At 51.9% G+C, this 24,747-nt stretch overlaps 6 protein-coding genes across 6 annotated transcripts; 4 read left to right on the forward strand and 2 right to left on the reverse strand.

Moving 5' to 3' along the window:
• Positions 1-145: 145 nt before the first annotated feature.
• Positions 146-3,680, forward strand: fbxo28 (F-box protein 28). Its single transcript, XM_068741343.1, has 5 exons — positions 146-325; positions 1,288-1,397; positions 1,472-1,610; positions 1,697-1,892; positions 1,979-3,680. The coding sequence occupies exons 1-5, from the start codon at positions 146-148 to the stop codon at positions 2,488-2,490; spliced, it is 1,137 nt and encodes a 378-aa protein (XP_068597444.1). The 3' UTR covers positions 2,491-3,680.
• An 851-nt stretch (positions 3,681-4,531) lies between these two features.
• On the forward strand, positions 4,532-9,018 carry degs1 (delta(4)-desaturase, sphingolipid 1). The gene is made up of 3 exons (XM_068741336.1): positions 4,532-4,716; positions 6,694-7,436; positions 8,269-9,018. The coding sequence occupies exons 1-3, from the start codon at positions 4,635-4,637 to the stop codon at positions 8,413-8,415; spliced, it is 972 nt and encodes a 323-aa protein (XP_068597437.1). The 5' UTR covers positions 4,532-4,634; the 3' UTR covers positions 8,416-9,018.
• Positions 9,019-10,067: 1,049 nt separating this feature from the next.
• Positions 10,068-16,206, reverse strand: nvl (nuclear VCP like). The gene is made up of 24 exons (XM_068741070.1): positions 16,154-16,206; positions 15,735-15,793; positions 15,439-15,509; positions 15,276-15,328; positions 15,085-15,175; positions 14,935-15,001; positions 14,626-14,859; positions 14,433-14,535; positions 14,274-14,350; positions 14,070-14,204; positions 13,885-13,986; positions 13,662-13,779; positions 13,437-13,581; positions 13,068-13,350; positions 12,773-12,994; positions 12,522-12,626; positions 12,317-12,379; positions 12,122-12,241; positions 11,896-11,995; positions 11,317-11,423; positions 10,926-11,002; positions 10,739-10,830; positions 10,488-10,582; positions 10,068-10,203 (listed from the first exon to the last, which is right to left on the reverse strand). The coding sequence occupies exons 2-24, from the start codon at positions 15,789-15,791 to the stop codon at positions 10,162-10,164; spliced, it is 2,559 nt and encodes an 852-aa protein (XP_068597171.1). The 5' UTR covers positions 15,792-15,793; positions 16,154-16,206; the 3' UTR covers positions 10,068-10,161.
• A 1,136-nt stretch (positions 16,207-17,342) lies between these two features.
• Positions 17,343-19,860, forward strand: si:ch211-189a15.5 (spermatogenesis-associated protein 2-like protein). The gene is made up of 6 exons (XM_068741676.1): positions 17,343-17,669; positions 17,858-17,967; positions 18,355-18,481; positions 18,594-18,716; positions 18,864-19,254; positions 19,576-19,860. Exons 1-6 carry the CDS (start codon positions 17,343-17,345, stop codon positions 19,857-19,859), a joined length of 1,362 nt encoding a protein of 453 aa, XP_068597777.1. The 3' UTR covers position 19,860.
• A 695-nt stretch (positions 19,861-20,555) lies between these two features.
• On the reverse strand, positions 20,556-22,154 carry tk2 (thymidine kinase 2). Its single transcript, XM_068741179.1, has 9 exons — positions 22,098-22,154; positions 21,919-21,993; positions 21,775-21,828; positions 21,575-21,658; positions 21,459-21,538; positions 21,130-21,218; positions 20,982-21,061; positions 20,821-20,901; positions 20,556-20,682 (listed from the first exon to the last, which is right to left on the reverse strand). Exons 1-9 carry the CDS (start codon positions 22,152-22,154, stop codon positions 20,596-20,598), a joined length of 687 nt encoding a protein of 228 aa, XP_068597280.1. The 3' UTR covers positions 20,556-20,595.
• A 929-nt stretch (positions 22,155-23,083) lies between these two features.
• On the forward strand, positions 23,084-24,716 carry aprt (adenine phosphoribosyltransferase). The gene is made up of 5 exons (XM_068741216.1): positions 23,084-23,241; positions 23,734-23,837; positions 23,922-24,055; positions 24,125-24,203; positions 24,330-24,716. The coding sequence occupies exons 1-5, from the start codon at positions 23,153-23,155 to the stop codon at positions 24,467-24,469; spliced, it is 546 nt and encodes a 181-aa protein (XP_068597317.1). The 5' UTR covers positions 23,084-23,152; the 3' UTR covers positions 24,470-24,716.
• Positions 24,717-24,747: the final 31 nt, after the last annotated feature.

Genomic DNA, 24,747 nt, shown 5'->3' on the forward strand with positions numbered 1-24,747 from the left:
CTGTCTTTCACTTGAGTATTTTTTAAGCATTAGTTTGATTAGTTTTTCTTGATTTTACTCGTCTTTACCGGTAAACATGTTTTCACGTCAAGCGTCACGTGAGCGCCTACTGGGAACGTCACTTCCGCCTCCTCAGTAAAGCAAGATGGCGGCCGTCGTAGACAGAGTAGATGGATGTGTCGGCTCGTTGGACTCAGACGGGATGTCGCCGAGGCAGATGACCCCCCCGCCGGACCAGGACAACCCGCTGCTGGGCCTCCCCATCGTGGCCATCGAGGCGGTTCTCAACTTACTGTCCTACGACGAGATCAGCTTGCTGCGCTCGGTAAGGGCGCCGAAAACAAGCAGACTAGAACGGGGAACAAAGCTAATGATGCTAGCCAATCGCGACGTCGAGTTTTTAATCGAATACTCGCATGATTGATTTGTGTTTAACGCCCGGTTCGGAAGGCTTGTGCAGCCGGCTGGTTGCAGCCGTGGCCCTGGGTGCTGCTCGTGTTGATATTTAGCTCATTAGCAGGGCAAGCTAAGTAAAGCAGCAACGATGAAAGGAAGAAGGAACCTGCAGCCCTGCAGGTATATCCTGTCCTTTGTGCGTAATGATTCATGGATCACTGCGGATCTCCAGCAGTCCTTCATTTTGCAGTGGTGCGAGGTTCGATTTCATCACGTGGGGGGGGGGGGGCTTTCCCTGTTTCCTTATTTTAAATCGGGAGGAAATCAGACCCCTAAAGCGCATGCATGTGAAATCTGTGGTCTATTTTCCACGCAGGCGTCCCTGAAGTAGTCGGGAACATTTCCCTCATGGGGTCGTCATGGAATCTTAGTTGGTGATTAAATTGCCTTCCAAATAAGGGCAGACGGCATCATCATTTAATTTTATCTCGTGTGTAATGAATTATTCTGTTACGCGTGACTAAGTCCTGGATCATGGTGACGGGAAGGGGGGGGGGGGGGGGGGCGTCCAAAGGAAGGAACCACAGAACGTTGGAGTAGATCCAGATAGAGGGCCACTTTTGTCCTCGGAACCCTGAGGGCAGCCGTTCGTTCATTTGAGATGAGCGGGATCGGACATTTCTGGCTATTCCTGTAAAAATATATTCTCCAAGTCAAGAATTGCTCACTAAAAAAGAAAAATTGCGACGCATCATTTGTTGAAGACGATCACAAAATCTATATTTACAACACATTGCTAAAGAGAATGCTAGGCTAAAGGAGGACGGTGAGAACTTCCATTCATATAAACACTGGGGTGCTGTCTGTCTTCCTCTTGTCCTCCGTCTCCAGGTCTGCAAGCGCATGGACACGATCTGCCAGCGCGTCCTGAATCAGGGCTTCCTGAAGGTGGAGCGGTACCACAGCCTCTGCCAGAGGCAAGTCAAAGCCCAACTGCCCCGGTGAGTATCGCAGCGGAATGAGGACGCGCGGGTTCCGGCGTGAGCCCGGAGCTCATCGCTTGTCGTCCCCCCAGGAGGGAGTCTGAGAGGAGGAACCACTCCCTGGCCCGCCACGCTGACATCCTGGCCGCCGTGGAGACGCGTCTCTCCCTGCTCAACATGACCTTCATGAAATACGTCGACTCGAACCTCTGCTGCTTCATCCCTGGAAAGGTTAGCTCTCCGACTGACGCCGCCCTCGCTTCGTCGGTCGCGTTTCACGCCTCCGTTTCGTGTCCTGGTTCCCCCCGTGTTGTCAGGTGATAGACGAGATTTACCGCGTGCTGCGCTACGTCAACTCCACCCGGGCCCCCCAGCGAGCTCACGAGGTTCTGCAGGAATTGAGGGACATCTCCTCCATGGCGATGGAGTACTTTGACGAGAAGATCGTTCCCATCCTGAAGAAGAAGCTGCCGGGGGCGGACCTGTCGGGCCGCCTTATCGGTTCTGCGCCAGGTAATAGACGGGGACCCAAAAGCAGCTTCGCCTTTTTAGGATGTTACCGTCGATCTGACTCTGCCTCGCTTGTCCTCTTCCCTCAGTGGCGGGTCCTTCCACGTCCTTGACCACCATGTCCCTGCTGGCCAAGAACACGCCGTCGCGCTCGGAGATGACGAAAGTGCAGCAGCAGGTGAAGGTGAACGGCGCGTCGATGACGGTGCTGCGGCGGGAGATGCAGGAGATTCGCGTCAAACAGCTCGAGCAGCAGAAGCAGCTGCAGGATCAGGAGCAGAAGCTGCTGGAGCAGACGCAGGTGATCGGCGAGCAGAACGCCCGCCTGGCGGAGCTCGAACACAAGCTCCGCGAACTGATGGACAACAGCACCGCCGCCATGGAGGGACGCAGGCCCGGCACGGCCGCTCCCTCCGCGCCCGGCGGCGCCGCCGTTTCTTCTACTGTTCCCGGCACGTCCGGCAGCGTTTCGGGAAGTGGCGCCACGGCCGCGGGCTCGCTGCCCAGAGAGTCGGAGCGCGAGGCGGGGTCGTCACTCAAACGCACCCGGAAGAGCGCCGACCACCCGCGACAGTCCAAACGACTTCGCAGCAAGAAATGAGACTGTCGTTCGGTTGGAGTTCTGTTTTTGCTTCGTGGTCTCGCCAATTATCCCTGCGAAGAGCCGGGCGTATCCCAGAATGCTTTGCTTCAGCAGCGCTCTCGCTCTGCGCTTTACACAGGACTTGTTGACAAAAAGAAAAAAGATAGAAATATCGTTGCGAAGCTTCTTAGCCACTAAATCAGCGCGTAGGCAGGCAGACGTTTAAACCGCTGCGCAGGTCTTTGATGTCTTTTTTTTGTCAGCTCTTACAAAATTGAAAGTCAGTTGCTGAGTCGATTGGGCTAATACAAGTCACATTATGAGAGCAATGCTTTGTCTGGAATAAAATCTACCTAGTGATATTTTTTATTTAATTTCAGAGGCGCACAAATTATGGCAAAGCCTTAAAAGTTGCATGTTATCGGTAATCTTTCCAACTCTAAAGCCGCCGCAAGCATTCATTTCACTCGCAGGTGCTTGGTCCCGACGAGGTGCAATAAAGGTCATCTTAACAAGTCATTTCTGTTCTGTGCCGGTGGGTCTGGCTGGACTGTCCAAAGTCGCTGCTCAGGTCACTTCATTCGAATCACCGTCAAACAAATCGTCATAAGAATGAAGGATGGGGGGTGTTAAAGGTGTTCACACACACACACACACACGAGAGGATGTAATCGAGTGGCTTGATCTGAGACTGCGTCTCAGTTTAGAGAAGAAGCTGTAATCTTCATGTTCTTTAAAGTGTAGATTGTGAATTACTTCATGTATGTATACCAAGAAACTATCCTTTGAGTTAGCCAATTTGGAGCTAACTGCGCTTTTTGTTGAACACGTTAGTTGCAAATGTACAAACGAAACCTATTAAAGTTCAACTTAACTTATTTACATCTTGCTGTTTGTTTACGCATTACATGAGTGTCTGTAACAAGCTGCTATTTAACACGAGCTATCCTTTGTGGTCTTCCAGATTAAGCAGACTGTAATTATTTTCTTGCTCCCTCAACTTCTTCTTCTGCAGCAGCAGCAGCAGTCCTGCACCGAGCTAACTGGTTTAACAGTCAAAAGGTGCCCCCCCCCCCCCCAGTCATTCTGTACGTATTTTACATATGAAGAATGCACCTTCCTGCTCAAGTCGGTGCTTTTATCTGATGTAACCTGCTCTAAACACATCAAAACAACAAAACATAAACATGAGGGTCCAGAGAAGCTGGAGGTGGTTCCTGATTTTGACAGAAAATAAATCTTATTGAACTCCCTGCTCAGACTGGATGGATAAATCTCACTGATTGTAGAGAATGAGCTCGGGCTAGTGAGTGCACGCCTGCATCCAGAAAAACTGGGAATTTCTCTGACCAGTTACAGACGCCCAGTTGTTCCAGTTAGGCGTGATGAGATCCCTCGGCGACTTCTCGAGAACAAGAAGCTCTTTTGTTGGACGTATTGTCAGTTGTTGTGGGTCACGCTCACGCTGGTCAGCAGGGGGACATATTGCTCTCAATCTAATCTACCAGAGGCCAAAATCAACCAATCATAAGAGATGCCAGCACCAAAAGTCATCTTCTGTTAAACCAGTTCTATTGAGGGAGCCCAGTGCTCCCAGTATAACTTAATATCGAGCTACACCCCCGAAGCTGGCTGACAGGCGGAGCCAGTTGATGTAGTTTAATCTTTAATTAATAGTCTGATTTCAAGAAAGAGTCTGAAACATCTGCTTCCAAAAAAGTGTCTTCCAAATTCCTTTTTTTAAATGATTATTTCTTACGTATTTAGGGATAAAAAATTTGAAATTTATTTTTATCTTTCAATTTACGGCATATCCACTGTAGTGAACCTTTTGACTATTTTTGAGTGAAAATACAGCAAAACTAAAATGATCACATTTCTAACACATTGTTGTTGAAGTGTGATATTAAACGAAAAATTACGTGTACCTTTATTAAAAAAAGCAGAAGAATTCAGCTCGTAAAAAAAAAGCTAGTCTTCCGGGGGAGGGGCTTAACGGAGGGGGAGGAGCTGCCTGCTGCAGAGGATAGCTGTCGTTGAACTCACGGTCTGAGCAGAAGAGACGTAGCGCAGAATCGAGCCTAGCGGAGAATCTCCATTTTGAAGCGGCCTTGTTAGAATCGAGTACTTTGTTGCTTCGTAAAGTTATTTAGAATAAGAACATGGGGAACCGGGTTGCACGCGAAGACTACGAATGGGTGTACACGGATCAGCCGCATGCCGACAGGCGAAAAGAAATTCTCGGTAAGATAGCTTATCTCTTAACACGTTTTAGATGCACTTAGTGTTAACTTGTATCCAAATGTGCACTGCCGCCATTTAATGGTTGTGATGAATTTGTAGCTTCCTGCTTTCATTGTAGCTGACGTTAAGCTAACGGTTCCATATCCGTCCGACTGCGAAATTTAGAATCCTACTACGGCGAAGGTGTGACTCGCCCTATTCGGCTTCTGATTGGCCATAAATGTTGCCTCGGGTTGGTGACGTTGTCGTATTCTTGGCAGCGATTGGTTGGGATGACACGAGCGACATGAACCGAAGCCAATCGGCCAGATGAGGGCGGGCTTTCCCGTCAGCGTAGTAGATTATATTAATTTCGTCTATTTGCTACAAGTGTTAGCTAAACGGCTCTAGCTTGGTTTATCGTTATTGGCGAATGAATCCTCTGTGTGTTTTTATGTAATTTAAACTCTATAATATGTTTGTATCTGCTTTGAAATAGTTTCCCCAACTTTACGGCCTCCCGGATACGTCTCGCCACTCCCTGAAATCACACAACTCAATGCGAAAGTTGCTCTAACGGTTTAGCCATAGGCGACAACGCACGACTCCTTGAGTTTAAAAGGGTCTCTCTGTGTTTGTTTTCGTCCTTTTTTGCGAAACTTGTGTCGTAATATGCGTTTAAAAAAATGCAAATGTGCTGTTTTATGAAAATCAGGCTGTCAAGTCTAAAATATTCAAACCGCTTGTCTGCAGTAATCAAATCTAAAAAGATTAGTTTAAAGTCATATTTAAATATTGCAGTCTCTACGTGATTCAACCCCCCTCATAAGATCAATTCACAAATCAAATGTTAAACCACTGAGACAACATTCACAGACGTATTTTAACAGCGGAATCCCAAAGATTGTCTTTTTGGGACGCTGTTTTGTGGAGCCGTGAAAACAAACTGGACCCTTTTTTTTGGGCTCTGGATCAGTCTGGAGGAGGAAGGATGAAGCTGAGATGCTAGAAGAACACGTCTCCAGCTGTGAGGAAGACGAAGCTTCGGCATTCCGAATTCCTTTTGGAATGTTTTCGGTTATTTTATATGGGAGGAGTTGATTTGAGCTGTGAGCTCGGTCCAGGGACGGACGTCTCCTTGCTTTCCCGGGCTTGTGAGGGCCATCGCTTGTTAGAAATACCCCTGGGTGGGGCCCTTTTATTAACCCGTAGGGGAGTATTCAGAATGCCAACAATTCCCGTTGGTTGGTCTGCGCTGTCGTCGTGGTGACCGTGGGAACACCTCCCCGGATGAAAGCCGCCCGCTGACAGCAGCGTTGCCTCCGGGGCAGGAGCGTTCATGCTGGGACAGGCCGACTGCAGCAGCGGTGTGTGACTCCGGGGCATTTCTTCATCGCGGATCAGAAGGTGATGATGATGATGATGGTGATGATCAGGGGTTTCGCTGCAGCGGCAGACGAGGAAACGACTTAATATTCTGTCGTGCGGGAACCAGAGAAGGAAGTTTAGCCGGAGGTGGTTTCCTCTGGATGTCGGTCTGCAGCGACGGGAATGTTGAATTCATCCACCAGTGTTCCCAGTGTTCCCAGTGTTCCCAGTGTTCCCAGTGATCCCAGTGATCCCGACTGGCTGGTGTTGATCTCCCTGTGAGGCAGCAGGAGCGGATCCGCCGCCCGAACCCGGGACAGGCCTGGACACGAATGACTTCGGCAGGCCGCTTGAGATTCCGCCACACGTTTGCTGTTCTTCAGCCACCTTCAGTGATGGCGATAACGAAGGTCTGATCCCGGCGGGGATTCACCCCCAACAAGGGCGGCCGGCTTCGGGTTGTTGGGGGAAACGCCCGGCCGGATCGCCGTGGAGCTAAAAGTTAAAACGTGGTTTGGAGGCGCCTTTCTCTTCATTCGGTGCTACTTGTAATGAATTATCGCTGACGGTGTGATTAAAGGTTTTGTTTTGTGACTCTTCACTGATTCGTTTTCTCCCCCCCCCTCACAGCCAAATATCCAGAAATCAAGTCTCTGATGGGGCCCGACCGGCGGTTGAAGTGGGTCGTGTGCGTGATGGTGGTCGTGCAGTTTTTAGCGTTCTACCTGGTCAAAGACTTGAGCTGGAAATGGGTTTTCTTCTGGACTTACGCCTTCGGGAGTTGCATCAACCACTCGATGACGCTCGCCATCCACGAGGTCTCCCACAACACCGCCTTCGGGAACAACAAGGCCATGTGGAACCGCTACTTCGCCATATTTGCCAACCTCCCCATCGGCCTGCCCTACTCCGCCTCCTTCAAACGCTACCACCTGGACCACCACCGCTACCTGGGCGGAGACGGCGTGGACGTCGACATTCCCACGGAGTTCGAAGGCTGGTTCTTCTGCACGCGCTTCCGCAAGTTCGTCTGGATCGTCCTGCAGCCGCTGTTCTACGCCGTCCGGCCCCTCTGCATCAACCCCAAACCCATCTCCCAGCTGGAGCTGACCAACATCGCCGTCCAGCTCGGCTTTAACGCGCTGCTGTACTGGCTGGCGGGCGCCAAGCCGCTGTTCTACATGCTGGCGGGCTCCATGCTGGGGATGGGCCTGCACCCCATCTCCGGCCACTTCATAGCCGAGCACTACATGTTCCTGAAGGGCCACGAGACCTACTCCTACTACGGCTCCCTCAACCTGCTCACCTTCAACGTGGGCTACCACAACGAGCACCACGACTTCCCCAGCATCCCGGGATGCAGGCTGCCCCTGGTGAGTATGGGGGGGGGGGGGGGGGGGGGTTGTGTCGGGTTGCCCCCAGCTGTGATGTCGTATCCTCTCCAACCTTTTTTCTAGACGTGGTGGTTGGAAAAGGGAGTGATCATTTGGGAATTGGTTTCTTTTAAAAGAAAGACCAGAGCAGGAATGCTGACGACGACAGAAACCTGATCTCAGTCCCCGACCAAAACCCGAGGGATGGCTCGGTTCTGGTCTTACTGTCCAGTAGGGGTGTAACGGTTCACGGGATGTATTGAACCATTTCGGTTCTGCACGTTCGGTTCGGTCCACTTTTACCGTTTCGGTTTTATGCATTTTTTTCCCCCTCCATTAAATTTATTACTAGCGCGATCTTAGCGCTCCGTGCGGAACTAAACTCCCGGCAGCGCCGAGACTAGTTTACGCTCAGCTTGCATAAAGAGAGGAGACGGTTAATCTTCCCAGTGAAGATAATGCCGGCTGTAAAAGGCTAATTAGATGCTTAACAGGCGTCATCGAGTCGTCATGAAACGGCTCCAACATACGCTGCCGTTCATTTCACCTCCCGACAGAGACCTAGATTTATCCGGTGGGCTTTAATTTATCACATCAAATTCTGAAAACACGAGTAAAGACTCAGTAAATCTGACACGGCGTGGACTTTTCCCGTTACGTCATCCTTTTTATAGGCATTTTAATCACCGGTAACCGACCGCACTGCGCGATAAAGCCTTATCTTGTTTTCTTAGTTTTATCGGTTCTGCTGCGGAACACGTTCCGCTGACGCGATTGGATTTGGGGAGACATTTTTTTTTTTTTAGCGTTTGCTTTCCTGTTGGTTTTCCAGGTGAAGAAAATAGCAGCGGAGTATTACGAAGACCTGCCCCAGTACACGTCGTGGGTTCGGGTTCTGTACGACTTCATCACGGACGATACGCTGAGCCCGTATTCCCGGGTCAAGAGGAAGCTGAAGGGAGATGTCAAGCAGGAGTAGCTTCAGCCAACGCTTCCGGGGGGAACCTTCGTTCCGCAGCAGTCGGCTCGCCGTCCTGGAAACCTGCATCCCGCATGCCCGGTGAGGTTGGAGGTTCCTCCAGTGTCCCAGCCATGGCGGTGAAACCAAACCCGGCATTTTATAATTATTATTATTATTTTTTTACAAAGATGGGTTTAATTCTAGGCTGCGATGAGGCTGGTTGCACAAAGACCAACGCTCAAATCAAATCGACGGAACTACAAATGCGTGTAGGGAACGAGGCTCTTTGTAATTCTCCCAGATAAATACCGCGCCGAAAATAAATAAACGCAATGTATTTTCACGTCGTCGCCCCTCTTACTCGCCTGCGGATTGGTCAGAGTTCTGCGCTGGAAGAGGTCGTTTAAGGTGAGATTGAATCTCGACGTAGGCGAGGCTGAGCCAATCAGCGGCAGAGTAGGGCGGGACTCGCGTTGCCAGCTTCATTTTAGCGCTTCCAGCTCAGGTTTTGGAAATAAACGGACGACTTTTCCTTTTTTGGTCAGTCAGAGATGAACCGTTCGGCCCGTCGCGACGCCAACCTGCACACCAGTGCCTTGTGAAAACACGTGCCTTAAAATAAACAACATTTATATTTGAATGCTTTATTTGGCTTCGGAAGGTGTCTTAATGCAGCCAGCCCCCCCCCCCCCCCCCCCCCCAGATCAGTCACCAGGACGGCTGCAGACAAAAACAGGATCTCCGGCCTGAGTTCAAACCGTGTGTGTGTGTGTGTGTGTGCGTGCGCGTGTCTGCGTGAGTCACGATAGAAGCTAACACTTCCTGTCCCTGCTTTTTAACTTGCAGCACTTTAACGTAACTTTGGTTCGCCCGGCGGCGCCCAGCGTGAGAACAAAGTGTATTAATGCCTCAAAGCTTCGGTTTCACTCGGCTTTAAACGTCGAATGTCGCGAGTTCATTAAAGGTCGTGGCTCCATTTCCTGTGGGCGGGGCTGGAGCAGCCAATGAGATGATTGGTCAGAGTTCTGTTTGAGATTGACCTGCTTGGAACCAAATTAAATATTGTTGCTATTGAAGTGGTTGACTGTTTTCACATTCAATATTCTGACTTCCTTTAAATGAATTAATAACTTAGAATATTTGTTCCAAGTTTTAACGGGATTACAACTCGAACTGAAACTCGTCTTCTCCTGGACGTCCTGAATGTTCTCTTTACAATAACGTCTGCAATCGTTGTACATTTTGCTTTTTGCCGTTTAAGAACCACACTTCCTGATTAAAGAATCAACTTGACGCTTCTGCAGAACCGATGGACACGTTTCTTTTGCGTGACGGCGCTTCGGTTTCGGACCGCGACACCGGTCCTGGTTCTTCCGTTCACGCCGAGCTGCGATGGTCGCACGCAAACCCGTCGTTTTACCGACCGAGCAAAGTCCACCAGCTGATCCGAGATTATCTGCAGCGGACCTTGAGCCGAGATTGGATCGCAGGATTCCGACAAGTCCTTGAAGGTTTGAGAGGAAAATCCAGGCCTTAAAATAATCTCAGTGCTGCTCCAGTGTTTCTTTGTACTGTTAAAAAATTTAGGTGTAAAATGAATGTATTAGGAATCGGACGATATCTCCCACTTAACCCCCCCAAAGCACCCGATTGAAGGTTAACAGAACACGTCGGGCGTTTTTGTCTTTATTACGAAAGCAGGAATCACGAATAATACGTCAGAGTAGAAACGCCTGCGTCAGCGTTAAAGGGGCGGCGGCCTCATCAGCTGAGGGACTCTCTGAGCTGCTCGTACATCTTCTGGTCCTGCATGGAGAACACACACACACACACACACCTCAGTTTGTGTGAGTGTGGCGGAATCTCTTCCAGTGTAATGTTGCAGTTTAGTGTCGGACCGGTCGGACCGGTTCTACTGGGGGCCAAATGAAAGCGATCCGGCAGAGCCGAGATGTTTGCAGCTCCCTGGAGGAACTCTGTCAGAGGAAAGGACGTGGAGTCGCTCCCAGCTTCCCTCTGACGTGATCCAGAACCTCAGAGGTCAGAGGTCACGGGCCAAAACAAATATCTGCTTCATGCTAGCGTCTTACCTTTTTGGACACTGACGGACGGACTTTCTTGAACGCATCGTCAAAGTTCTGTTTGCTCACTCTGATGTCGGCGACGGCGCTGGAGTACGTGTGACCTGCGTGAAGCGCCGACACGGCCGCACGTTAGCTTCCTGTGGCGTGGCACCACGGCGGTTCAGTCGGTACACAGTACACGTCAAAGTACTGCAGAACCCGAGCCCGGCGCCGTTTGGTGAAATACTAAACAGGTGTACGAGTCGGGATCGAGTTACCGCAGGACACAGCTGACGACTGTTGGGACTTCAAGTAGGTCCTCAGGGCGTTTACAGATGCTTCCCTCACCAACGCAGACAGGTCGGCACCGCTGGATCACACACACACACACGCACAAAAAGAAGACAAGAAGATGCCGGGGCTGTCCGGTCCGGGTCTGTCCCGGAACGTCCCGCCGGAACTCACCTGAAGCAGTCGCAGCGCTCGTCAGAGGCGACGTCTTCGAGACTCACGTCCGCCTCCAGCTCAGGTTTCGTCCCCCCCTGCGGCACATCAGCGTGGAGTCACCGACGGGAGCCTAGCCTGTTAGCCTAGCGTAGCACGAAGACTGGAGGCGCGGAGGAGCTGCCACCCGAACCCGGCATCTCCCGGTAACGCGAGCAACCGTCCCCGGTTTCACATTCGTAATTCATCCATTCATTACCGGGTCTCAAACCCGTGAGAGACAACCGGGTCGGGAATAAAACCCAGAACGTTAAAGGAGCAGGAGGAGGAGGGAGAGTTATCAGGAGACGTGCTTTTCTTAAGCCGCTTCCTGCCGCATGGAAACATCTGGACCCGGGGGCCGCTCGCTGACCTTGGTGATGGTGAGCAGGATGGCGAGGCGGTCGGCCGGAGGCGGCAGACCCACGTACAAGGTCTTATCCAGGCGGCCCGGTCTGAGCACGGCCGGGTCGATGATGTCTGGGGAGGGAGACGACGGCGTTAATCAATCATCCACGTTTAGCTCGGCAGCGTCAAAAGGCGTAAGAAGCGGTTCTCATCGCCGATCTGGGATCCGAGGATTCCCAGTCCGCCCCCGTCTTCTGCAGGCGTTCGGCAGAATGACTGCCGATGCTCCGTTGGCATGGAGACGAGCACATAATGACTTGATAGAAGACTGTTCTCCATGGTTGCAAACGTGCAGATAATCGATCAGAACATCAGCGTTCCCTTTGAAACGGAACCGACGGCTCCGTCCGAACTCTTTCATCTTCTTTTATCTCATCATTTCGCACCTTTGGATCTTGAGACGGTGACGCAACGGCAAACCGAAACAGGTCACGGGCCGAGAACCTTTGAGTACGCAGTGCAGCGTATCTCGATCTGTACCCGAGTAACCGAGTAAACGTTCCTTCGCTGCCGTGGCGATCAGGCGCGATGGGGGCGTGTCTACCTGGCCTGTTGGTGGCAGCCATGATGAAAACCTGCCGTCGAGTCTCCAGGCCGTCCATCTCCGTGAGCAGCTGGTTGACCACACGCACGCTGGCTCCTGACTGCACGCACACACATGCACATGCACGCACACACACAAATTCAGCTTTTAAATGTGGAGAAACTTTGTATTTGTGCATAAAAAGAAATCCCAGTGTCATTTTGTCTGTGGCGCTGACCCCCCCCACCTCGTGGCCAGAGCGGCGAGGACATAGAGCGTCGATCTCGTCGAAGAAGATGACACACGGCGCCGAGTTGCGTCCCCTCTGGAAGACCTGCCGGACGGCCCGCTCGCTCTCGCCCACGTACTGAAAGAGCAAACACGCGTTCAGGATCCGGTCCGGCCCGCTCTGTGTCAACAAGTTCCCGCAGCGCCGACTCACCATGTTGAGCAGCTCCGGACCTTTGACGGAGATGAAGTTGAGGCCCGACTCGTTGGCCACGGCCTGTCGGGAGTCACAGAACAAACAGTGAGCCCAGACAGAGCGGCGGCGAGCGCCACATCTGGCAACCTCCTCGGGTTCAGGTTGTATTTGTACTCTGGTTGTGTAAAGACGGGGACGGGGGGGGGGGGGGGACGACGACGACCTTCGCTAGCAGCGTCTTCCCACATCCCGGGGGCCCGGCCAGCAGAACGCCAGATGGAGCGCTGAGCCCGAGAGCTCGGAACTGCTCTGGGGAACGCACCGGAGCCTGCGAGACACGCACAGACACGCACAGACACGCGCATCAACACAACGAAAGCGCACACACAGACTCTCACGGCCCCGGGCCAGTCCGTCCTCCTGTGGCTGAAAGCCGATTCCCTGGACGGCGTGACGCTCGGTGTGGCGTTTTACCAGGATCGCCATGGTCAGCTCCTCCCTGACGTCCTGCAGGGCGCCCACATCGTCCCACGTGACGTCGGGGACGGTGGCGAAGCCCTCCCTCTTTGCCGAGGGCTGGACGCTGGACAGGGACGACCGGAAGTCCGACATGAGAATGGACAGGCCGGCCAGCTCCTCCTCAGACAGCCTCTCGGTGTTCGTCAGTAAACGCAACAGGCGGCGCAGCTCCCCCTGCTGGAGAGAGCACGCAGCTGCTTGGTTTTTATTTACCCCCCCCCTCTCTTTTAGGTTACTATAAATTCCTCACCTCCTGCCGCTCGTCTCCGACCTCTTCCTGAAGCCCCGGGTCGTCGCCGTGGTCGACGCCGCCTGGCTCCGCCCCGCTCTGATCTCCGGCTGTCTCCGCCTCTTTAAGGGAACCGCTGGGACCGCCCCTCGTTTGAAGCAGAACCCTGTTCACTGCAGCCATGGCGGCTTCGCGGCACAGAGCCATGAGGTCGGCGCCCACGTAGCCCGGGGTGAGCCGGGCCAGCTGCCGGTAGTCAAAGTCCTCCGGCAGCTTCAGCTTCCGACACAACGTCTTCAGGATCCTGCGGCGCACAAAGTATTCCGTTTGGTGGACGGGAAGGCGGGAAACGGCGCGTTCACGCGTTACCGCGGCGATGGCGTCGCCGACCTGAGACGCGCCGCTTCATCGGGGATGCCCAGGCAGATCTCCCTGTCGAAGCGCCCGGCCCTGCGGAGGGCGGGGTCCAGGGAGTCCGGCCTGTTGGTGGCGCCGATGACCAGGACCTGCGCCGCCAGCGCGACGCTACTCAAGTCTGTGACGATCGTGAGTCAAGAGTGAAGAAACAAAACGAGAGGAACGCCGTTGAGCGACTTTTCGCCGGGTCATGCGTACCGTCCATGCAGGTGAGCAGCTGGGCCACGATCCTCCTCTCCATGTCCTTGGAGGCGACCTCTCTCTTGGGGGTGATGGCGTCTATTTCATCGATGAACAGGATGCACGGGGACGAGCTCTGCGCAGCGAACAAATGGCAAAACCAAGGCGGCGTTCCGTTAACCCCACGCGAGGAACGGCGTTTTTAACGCCCGGATGAGCAGAAGGAGAAGCGCCAACCGACCACGGCCAGCTCAAACAGCTCCCGGAGCTTCTGCTCGGACTCCCCGGACACGCCGGACACCAGCTCCGGGGCGGACACCTTCAGCATGGGCAGCTGCAGCTCCTGGGACACACGGCCACGCCCCACTGGTTAGCACGCACGCACGCACAAAGCCGCCGCCGCGCACGCCGTTTACACGGACTCACCCCGGCCACGGCCTGGGCCAGCAGGGTCTTCCCGCAGCCGGGGGGTCCGTGGAGCAGGAAGCCCCTCGGGGGGACCATCCCCAGCTGCTGGTACACCTCCGGGTGACGCAGGTGGACGAGCAGTTTACACACCTCCTGCAAAATATACGTCAAACTCGGATTCGTCAAAGCGCGGCGACTCCCACCGGCGCCGGCGAGACTTACCGCCAGCGTCTCCTCGTTACCGCCCACGTCTTCGAACCTCAGCGTGGGATGCTGCAGCTCTGGGGACTTTGGTTTTGCTGAGGACGAGGATCGCGCCGGATGAGGATCGCAGCGGCGACCCCTTTGATCTTTGGGCCAGACGGAGGGGCGGGGTCTCACCTTTCCTGCTCGGGGTTTGAGACTCGGCCGTCTCAGACGAGCTCGTCTTCCTCTTTTTGATCTTTTTGTGCGACTTCTTAGGCTCCAGCGAAGACGCGTCCCTCTGACGGAAAAGACAAAATAAATGTCCGTGTGAAGGAAAGAGAGTCGGAGGGGTGGATGGTCCGGCGGTCGCGTTTCCACGGCGACGCACATCTGTTGCTCTGTCACTCGCCTCCTCTTCACACAGGTCGATGAGGACGCTGCTCTTCTTGGGGCGTCTTCCCCGGTCGATGAACCAGCCTCCCGTCGACACCAGCGCCGCCTCGCCGGGAGCCGGGTCGGCCGGACCGCCGGCGCCGGGCGGGTCTCTCCTGGGCGAGCTGCCGTTGGAGCCGGGCGGTTTCCAGAACGCCGATGTCAGAGATTCCTTCACGCAGTCGGCGGGCTGGGCGGGAAAGGAACGAGACGCGGCTCGTCAGACGTTCCACGGATCAGACTTAACCTCCCCGCCGCTTCTCACCGGGTCCGCCGGCATCGGGTCGCCGCTGTCGGCGGACTCCCCCGAGCTGCTGCTGCCGCCGCCGTCGCTGCGAACACAGAGCGTCCCACGTGCATCAGACGAGCGGCGAGGAGACGCCGCCTCCCGGCTGGGACGCCGCCGGCCGTTTACCCGGTGTCAAGATGGCCGTGCTTGGCTCGCTTTGACACGTGTTTGCCCTCCAGTTCATCGAGGTCGGTCTCCTTGGCGATTGCTTCGTACACTAAGAGAGCAACCAGAGCAATCGATCATCTCCACCCTCGTCCCACCGCTAGAAGCATGAAGACAGACCCCCCCCCCCCCCCACCGGCCGCCATTCTCACCTTTCTGCACTTGAATCCTGAAAGCGGTTTTGTTTCTTCTGCCGTACTCAAATCTAAGAAACACCGTTTACGTCGATCACTTTACATTTACGGACGAGCGTATCGTTAAAACTCGGGCGCTTTCAAAGGGAAGAAGACGAAGACGCCGCTCTGATCAACCTGCCTGTACGTCTTCTGGAGCTCCAGGGCGACGGCCGATACGTCCACGTACTCGCTGCCGCTGGACGCCAGATACTAACAAACGGAACGCGTCGTTAATACTCATCACGCCGAAGGACAGGAAGTCAGAACAGAAAACACAACATGTGAACCGTCTCGGGTTCACGCTGGAGCAAGGCAGATCTCGCCTGCTGCTATGGCAACGTCACTGTGGACGCCCTCACGATGATCACCGACGGCAACAGATCCCATCTCGGGTGTAACACGCCGCCCTGTGAAGACGAGGAGATAAACTTCTACCTGCTCCAGCCTCTGACGAAGACGACCGTCCACCCAGCCGGCTCCTCGGCTCTTCATCTCTGCAGGATGGATTGTTATTGTTATAAAAATTATAAATACAGGTTGGTATTTAAAAAAAAAACACACACAAACACACAAACTACCAAAAGAAAGTTAGAGAAAATCAGTCGTGTCTATTTTTAAGTTACCTCACTGTGCATTATCGAAGTACTAATAAATAAATACATTTATTACAATACTAATAAATAGAGCAGTCGTGTATTAAAGGCGTCATTACGAGCAACACAACCTAAGACGCACATTTACCGCATTTAAAGCAGATGCAGGTCAAACAAACACGAGCCGGAAATAGTTTAATAAATATTCAAATAAATTCTGACAACTAAAACAACAATAAATATCCGCGTGTCTCCACTCACTCGCTGAATCGAGTCTTTAAAGTCTGGAAGGAAGCGTGATTACGACTCCAGACGGTGACTCCGGAAACAGAAGTGAGAACATCCGGGTCAGGTTTGACAAAATAGAACGGCACCGTCTGACGCTCGATATTTTAAAATATTGTGGCACATTTTTCAAATGTTGTTGTTGTTGTTGTTTAAATCATCCAGGAATGTCATTTTTTTAATGCATAAAAATCCAAAAATTGTTAAAACGAGTGAACGGAAACAAAAATATCTGAAAATAATTTGCTGCCTGATCTTTAACAGTAGAAAGGTGGAATAAAAAACATAACATAATTAATTAGTACTTCAGAATAAACTATAAATATTACTGTAACCGGATGGGATGTAATTAGGCAGGCAGGTGTGGGAGGGAGCACCTGTGGCCCATTTACCACTGATGGGGCGGGGGGGGGGGGGGGGCCTATTTAGGTGCTTCCCTTCCCTCGTTCCTGTCTTTGTGTTTTCCCCGTCGAAGGCAGGTTGGCCGTAGGCTGTCACTGCCTTGTCTCTCCTTTTCTTTTGTTTGTAGAGTGTTTTTAAGGAAGTGTTTTTAGAGTGTTAAATATTTTGAATAGTTGAATGCCGTGCTGGTTTTCGCTGTAGGCGGACCTGTGGTTGGGGAGACCCGCTAAAACGAGCTGGGGACCAAAGGAACAAAAAAATATATCTTTAGGTTGCAAGTCCTAAAGTGGCGTTGTCGGCAAAGGTCGGCCCGTTTGGCCCCATATTCCCAACGCCACATTTCTCTTAATAAATATGCATTAAATACAACTTACACTGACTGCAGTTAAGTATAGGATGTTTTTTCTTTTATTAAATAATTACGTGCCAATTATTTTTTATGAAACTCGACTTAGGAGACAAACATTTATCCTGCAGTAGAATTTAATGTTTTCCTACGTCACCTTGTAATTCTAAACTATAAATAGGTAGTTTAACCTCTTGAGCAATAATGTGATTTATTATTACTCAGAATGTATTCAAAGTTTAGCAAGTAAATAAATTCTCTTTTTTTTTTTATTATTATTCAAATATGTTCCTTCCTGACTCGTTTTATAAATAGATCTCTCTCGCTTTCATTTCCTTGCTCGGTATTTTGACTGCTTGTACTTCCTCGTTCTGTAGTTTGACAGTTCGGCGGCTGCGGTGCGGGTCGGTGCGGATCATGCGGGGCGGCGCGGGGGCTCAGGTGTCCCGTCAGGAGCTTTTTGAGGACTATGTGAACTGGTACCTTCACCAGTGTCCGGATGTTCGGCCGTGCCGCGACGCCAGCCTGCTGAGGAGCGCGGCTCAGTATTTGCAGGGGGAACCAGAACCCACCGGGACCTTCACGGTGTTCCCCCTGTATCAGGCTCTGAGCGTGGGTTCGACTACCCGCAGCACTGACTACAGGCGACTCCTGTCTGGGTTAATCCGAGCGGCCGACATGCTGGAGACGATCTGCGTCAATCTGTTCCTTCAACCCTGGAAGAAGGAGATCAAAACCATCAAGGTGGTTCCGATCTCCTTTTCTTTTCTTTCTTCTTCTTCCTGATTAGAATCAGCTCCGTTTCCTTCCGAATCGTTATAAAAGTTTTATCATCACAGCATTTCAAGTTTTAACAAGATGTTCAAATCCACAAGATCCAGGTGAGGAGACCGGCGGTCTAACGCTCGAACCTATTTCCGTTTCTCTTCCAGACCTTTACCGGCCCGTTCGTTTACGTTCTCCTGTCGGTTCTCAGCCGCTCCACCATCAGATCCGTCCTGGCGTCTGTCGGCTACGAGCCGAACTCCGACGCCCCGCAAAGGTAACGAGGAGCGGACGAACCGGAAGAGCCGCAATAAAATACCGCCGCACCTGTTCCGGCAGGTGTTTCCGCGACCAACGGACTAGTTCAAGGTGCAAAGGGTCCCAACTTCAGTCAGATTAGGAATACAATATTAGGAACTAAAATAAAACGTATAACTCTTTTTATACCCCCCCCCCCCCCCTTGCGTGTTTGTGATAAAATCCACAAATCTTACACCATGAAACACGATATTAACTATTAATAATCTAATAAACTAATAATAATAATTAAAGGACTAAGTTTTGAGTGAATTGTCCCTTTAATGTGAACCGACGTCCTGCGAGGAATCCGGATCGCATTTTGAAACTTGTTTCTGCACTTCTCATCCTTTCGACTTCCTTTCAGGGAATACCGACTCCGTGAAGACGCCTCCCCAGACAGAGCCACGCTGGTGGGCTTCGAGCTGCTGCTGGCCAGGGTGGAATGCTCCCAGCTCCTGGAACTCCTTGAGAAAGACCAGCTGGGGCCACAGGTGGGGTCTGAAGTCAACGTGAACTCATTGCGCTTTTTGTTTTGGCACTTTGGTGCAGTTATTTACCGTAAATGTGCTTATTATTATTTATGAATCTGATGTTCTGCTGCAGGAGTGGCTGGAGTTTCTCCAGAGGAGACGGGGGCTGTCAAAACCGGAGGAACCCAAAGAGGAGAAGACGACAATGGGGAAGGAGGAAGAAGAGAAGAAAAGGGAAGATGCAGATAGAAAAGAGGCAGGGCTGAATATCAGACGTGTGGTTTTGTGTTCCAACATTAGCAATTAGACCCGTATGAGGGGGAATAAAACTATTAAAGGTGATGTGGAAACAGGTTAACTAGACCAGGTTAACCAGCTTAACCAACCGGTTCTGTGTCCTCAGGCTCCTCCGTATGTGGACATCAGGCTCGGAACGAACCCCCAACCCAAGCCCAGGCGCTACCAACTCACCCCCGCGGACCATTCCATCATAGAGATGCAGATGACCTACTCTGACCTGACCTTCAGGGGGCGCCCTCTGCTACCGGACAAACGTCAAAGGGGCAGCGTGGTTCGGCACGCCGGCACCGACATCAAAGCAGCAGCTCCGGCGGTCAGCGGCTCGAATGACGGGGGCGGCGGCGGTCGGACCGGCGTCCCGGGAGACTCCATCAGCACCAGCTTCAGCACCGGCGATGGCGAGCCCGGTGCCCCTCAGACCGTCGCGCTGCGCATCACACTGAGATCCGGATCCGCAGCCGGGCCGAGGCCGCGGCCCTCCAGAACCGCAGCAGGTACGCCGCCACACCTTCGGGATCCATTACCGCTTGTTCCAGGTTTTTATTCGATGCACTAAAGGGAATTAAAAACGCACCGCCGTGCTTGTACTTCTTTGGCCTTGTGATGATGTCATCATTACATTGTTTGTATTGCAAAAGCGACACATGGTGGGTTTTTAAATCCTTTGCGTGTATCTACTTTACACTTAAAGTATTTTAGTACATTTCTAACTTAAATATTGGAGCGGCTACCTCCCCAGCAAAGATCGGATGCGTTCGAGGGAATGGAGGAAGTTCCTAGAAACGCAGAAAGATTTTGTTTCCTGCTTTCAACAGAACAGCAGAGGAAGAGGCCGGCCAGCCCGGGGCCTCCTTCACCGAGCTCCACGGAGGAGGAGGAGCAGGAGCTGAGAGACGTGGCCGAGAGGCTGGGCAGACTCCACATGCAGGAGAGCAAAGAGGAGCTGAAGGGAGAGGAGAAGAGTGAAGAGAGGAGGAATAAAGTGAGAAAGGGGAGCAGTCGGAGGGAGCTGCTTGAGACGAGGAGGGGCGCTCCTGGCAGATCCTCTCGGTCTGAACCAGCGATGAAGGAGGAGGAGGAGGAGGAGGCGCAGGTGTAAAGGAGGAGGCGCAGAAGGACATGCTGTCGTCGAGCATCGCAAGAGATTACTCTAGAGTTATTTACACGTATGGATATTATCGATAAATACAAGCAACAAAAGCGATCGGCGCTGATCGGATCCATCTTAGATTGAGCGGATCAGGATGTTTTTCCTGATTGTTTTAAATCATGGATGGATCATAAACGAACGAGAGCGTTCTGATCCGCTGAGGTGTGTTCAGGGAGTGTGGGAAAAGAAAGGGCGGCGCCATAATGCATTTCCTTTATTGTACAGTTCCTATAATAAAAACAAACATTGAAGGAATGGTTTCGTCACAACTCAAAAACAATCAATTATCAATCTCTAACAGAATAAATAACCAAATTAAAAAGTTAACATCTTAATATCTGCTTCTGCAAGTGCAAGTGTAACAGCGAATGTTTGAATAAAGTTTTGTGATCAGTAGTCAATAATCCCATGATAGCTACACTACTCTACAGCGTTAACCGTCACGTTGAGCATGATGCCCGGGGTGTGATGTCGCCGATTCAGGCAAAATAAGGAACAAAGGAACAAAATAAGGAACAAAGGAACAATTAAGGACTGGATGATAAAACGCAGCCTGTGTCGGATGCATCCGATCAATATCACAGCTTCAAGTGACAATCAGAATCTTCAATCGCGACCTTCAGTAAACGTAATAGGCTACTGTTTTTCGGGATGTCCCGCCTGACGCCGCGGTGCGTTCACGGGTTCACACGCCGCTGGCCGTCAGGATCTTGTCACGGTTCTCGTCGTACTGGTGCAGCATCTTCTGGAGGTCGTGGTCGGCGGGAATCACCTGCACGAGCGCGAAAACGAGCTTCGAGCGATTAGAAACGGATCAGAACCGCGGCAGAAGCTGCTGCCAAGCAAACAAACGACAGTCACAGAATCGATCGAAAAGACCTGCCGGAGGAAAAACGATCATTGAACTCACCAGAACAGGAGCAGGAAGCGGGGAGGAGGTCCGTTTGATGAGCCAGTCCTCATACAGCTGGTGGATGGACTCCAGATACTCCTGTGGGACAGACACACACACCTGAGCCGGGTCACAGGTAACCCGATCACCCCCGTGAAAGCGTTTGGTCTCCGTCTCACCAGCGGGATCACTTTCTCCTCCTCCCTGCACCTCTGCTTCAGCCTCTCGTGGCAGGTGTGAGGCGACGTCTGCAGGTAAACTGGAGACGGAGGGAAATGTCACCGAGCTGCAACAACGTCGGAACGACGACTCGTTCCGGGTTCTCACCAATCAGATCGACGGGAATGGAAATGTTGGCAGTGATCCAATCAAACCACTCGCTGAGGACGGAATAGTCCACCGCCGGCATTTTCCCGCTGCGCAACGCAAGAGACAAAGAGCAGAGGATCAATAAGGAGAACAAGGAGCCGTGATGGGCGAACGAGGGAATGATATATATCCAATCCGCCGAGGCCACAAGGGAGGCGTCGAGCTGTTTGTAACTGAAACTGACAGAAGCGAAGCATTTAACCCGTCCTGTAAACACCCCCGAGGAAGGAATGGTTTAACCCCCCCCCCCCCCCCGCCGCGTCGCTCCGTCCGATCACAGCTCGTACCTTCTGAAGAGATTCTCCACAAAGATGTGCTTGGCGCTGAAGAGGGACCTCTCCATCATCCTGACAGGAACAGGAGCCGGCTGGGACGGCCGATGTCCCGGCAAAGCCGCTGCCGCCGCCAGGTGTCTGTCCAGCATGGTGAGCTGAACGTAGGTCTGCAAGGTGATGCCCCAGCGCTCGGGGTCCTGATACATCAGGGCCTGCAGGAGAAACCAGTTCCCTGGATCAGGATGATGATGATCTGGGTTTTTTGTTTTTCTCTTAACTCGGAGCCATCAGGCTGAAACACTGTAAGAAAACATGGCGGTTCGAGTACCAGCGGGTTGTGTCCACGGACATTCCTCCACTTAGAGATCGGCTCGGTGAGGACCTGCAGAGGAATACAAATGAATGTTTGAAAAGATGAATACAGCAGACGCGTGGCTGAGCTCGGAGAACGCGTTCCTGGACGTTGTTGTACCTCAATATTGCTAGTTTTGCCGAAATGCTCCAGACAAGTCGTCTTCCCGCTGGCGATGTTCCCCTCAACGCAGATCTGAGAACAGCGAGAGTCAAAAGATGACTGAAAGAGAACGTGCATCTACTTAAATCCCTGTGAATGCGTCATAGCGGAGTAAGAACCAGGGGGGGGGGACTCACCACGGCTTTGTTCACCTCCCCATTTCGCACCAATTTCCCTTGGGAGGAAGACAACATGATAGTGAGACAAGACTTCAGCTCCAGTGCTGGTCTCAGGTCAGTGGGCTACAGCGAGGGGGCGTTAGGAAGCACAGCAGAAGCAGTGGGTTAGCGGCTCCACAGCTTAAATCAAACGAGGTTGCCATGGTGACGACAGGACCAAGACACGCAATCCCGAGGGAGTGTAAACATTCACACGGCACACAAAGGAACCGGAAGCCAAAGGTTCGGCGTTACCCGTCGCGGCGTGGGTCGAGCCGCTGCTCGCTCTGCTCGGCAACAACGTGGCTCCGCCCAATGATGACGAAAATATCAGGCGAACACGTCTGGATAATGACGTCATACGACCACAAGCGCCAGACATGCCGCAACACGCACACCTGCGATGAAAGGCGTAGCGGTCGTCTTCTTCGTCTTCTTCTTCTTGAATGGCGGTGTATAGTGTTGACAGGCGGTGTATTACTGCCACCTTCTGGACAAGATAGTTTAAACATTTTTTTTAATGATTAGAAAGGAGTTTACGTAAATACTACGGAGACCCTTGGGGGACATGAGGAGGAAAATAATAATAATAATTTTTTTTTTTTTTTTACAAAATCCCGAGAAACGCCAATCTCCAAATAAAACTATAAACTTTTCCCATCTTTTCCACGGCGCATCCTCCATTTTGACCCGGAAGTAAACAAATGGTTAGCAAAGCAGCGTTGCTAAAAAAAATAGAAATGAGTTGCTCACTTTCACGGGATCCCGACAAGCTAGGTGAGGATTTATTTTAAACGCTTTGAATGCTGCAAAATTGTCTATATAAACTATATAATATAAATAAAATACCAGATCTCATTTTCTTATTTAATTTTATATCGAGTGTAATCTGACGGTGTACACTCCACCCCCGGGGAGGGCGGCAAAGCGAGTCGAGGTGAAACGGTCGTCAAGAAGAAGAAGAAGAAGAAGAAGAAGAAGAAGAAGCGAAGCGTCGTCGTCGGAGGGAGGCGCGTGGAAGTCAGTGGTAAATAATGGCAGCAGACAGGGAATCTAAACTTCAGCTGGTTCAAGCACACATTCGGGATTTCGTGGATTTTCCCAAGAAAGGTGTCATCTTCAGGTGAGATACGTCACCGGAAGCAGCTGCCGGGAAGCACGCGCACAAATGATCGTTTAAACTGGAAGCTAAAGAACGACTCGAGCGAATCAATTAGCAATTTAAAATAAAGCATAAACGAATGTGTGGCCCAGCAGACACATACTTTGTTAGACTCTAATTTAATAAAGTACAATAAATAGGCTCCTGCTGTTCGCTAGCATTTCTTCCTAAAACCAGTTCAGTCGCTTTGTTTGTCGTGTTCGTGTACTACCTGTTAGTGATGACGTCACAGCGGAGCGTAACGACTCAACCATGCAGCTTCATCCTGCTCCAGGGTGATGGGGTCCATCAGGGACCGGACCCGGGCCCCCCTGAGCACGTATTAGGCATGCATTATCCAAAGCAAAACCGGTTCTGGTTTCTGAGAAATGACCAACAAACGCCCCCCCCCCTATTCAGTAGGGGGGGGGGGGTGTTTCATACTGATACTGATTTACTGTGTGTGTCCCGCAGGGATATCTGTCCCCTCCTGAAGGATCCGGCCTCTCTGACGGCGGCCATCGACCTGTTTGAAGAACACGTGAGACGGAACCACCAGGAGGTCGATCTGATCGTAGGTAAGGAACCCAAACGTTTACCGGTGTGGTTCTGCCAGCGGCCTTTCCTGTCTGTTTTTGTATGATTTTGGTTTTTGTGTGCAGGTTTAGATGCTCGAGGGTTCCTGTTCGGGCCTCTGCTCGCCCAGCGGCTCGGGGTTGGCTTCATCCTGATCCGGAAGCGAGGCAAGCTTCCCGGAGCCACGGCGTCCGTGTCGTACGACTTGGAGTACGGGAAGGTGAAGAGCGCACGACCCCCGTTTTTGAGACCGTCTCTGTGCTCCATCTAACGGACGCCGTTGTTCCAGGCCGAGGCCGAGGTCCAGGAGGACGCAGTCGCCCCGGGACAGAAGGTTCTGCTCATCGACGACCTTCTGGCGACCGGAGGTGAGATATGAGTCCTCTCCAGTCATCTTCTCTCTATTTCTATGGTTTTAAGATGTGAGAGCTGAAAACCTTTGTCCTGGATTATTATATAATATATAATTTATTTTCCTGATGTGTGTTTTGCAGGAACGTTGTACGCGGCCTGTGAATTGATGAAGCAGCAGCGGGCCGAGGTTCTGGGCTGCATGGTGGTCATCGAGCTCAAAGACCTGAAGGGCCTAGACAGACTGGATCCAGTCGGTGTCTTTTCTCTGGTCCGGTTCTGAGACCCCCCCCCCCCCCCCCCCCCCGGTGGTGACCTCTGAGGACCCATGGATCCGTCTTTATGCTGCTGTCTTCCAGGGTTTCTTGTGTTCTTACGCTTTTTAACGTGAATCCTCGTTTGAATCCTTTCACTGACAACGGCAAACAAACTGATTCTAAAGGACGAAGCACATCCGACTGTCGTCATGGCAACTTCTTGCAGATTTCCCGATACTTGTATTATTTTTTTGTTGCTCGTTTCCACTCAGACAGCTCATTCTGAACACCTGCGTTTACGTTC

This window comes from Brachionichthys hirsutus, chromosome 7 (assembly GCF_040956055.1).
Source record: "Brachionichthys hirsutus isolate HB-005 chromosome 7, CSIRO-AGI_Bhir_v1, whole genome shotgun sequence".
NCBI lineage: Eukaryota > Metazoa > Chordata > Actinopteri > Lophiiformes > Brachionichthyidae > Brachionichthys > Brachionichthys hirsutus.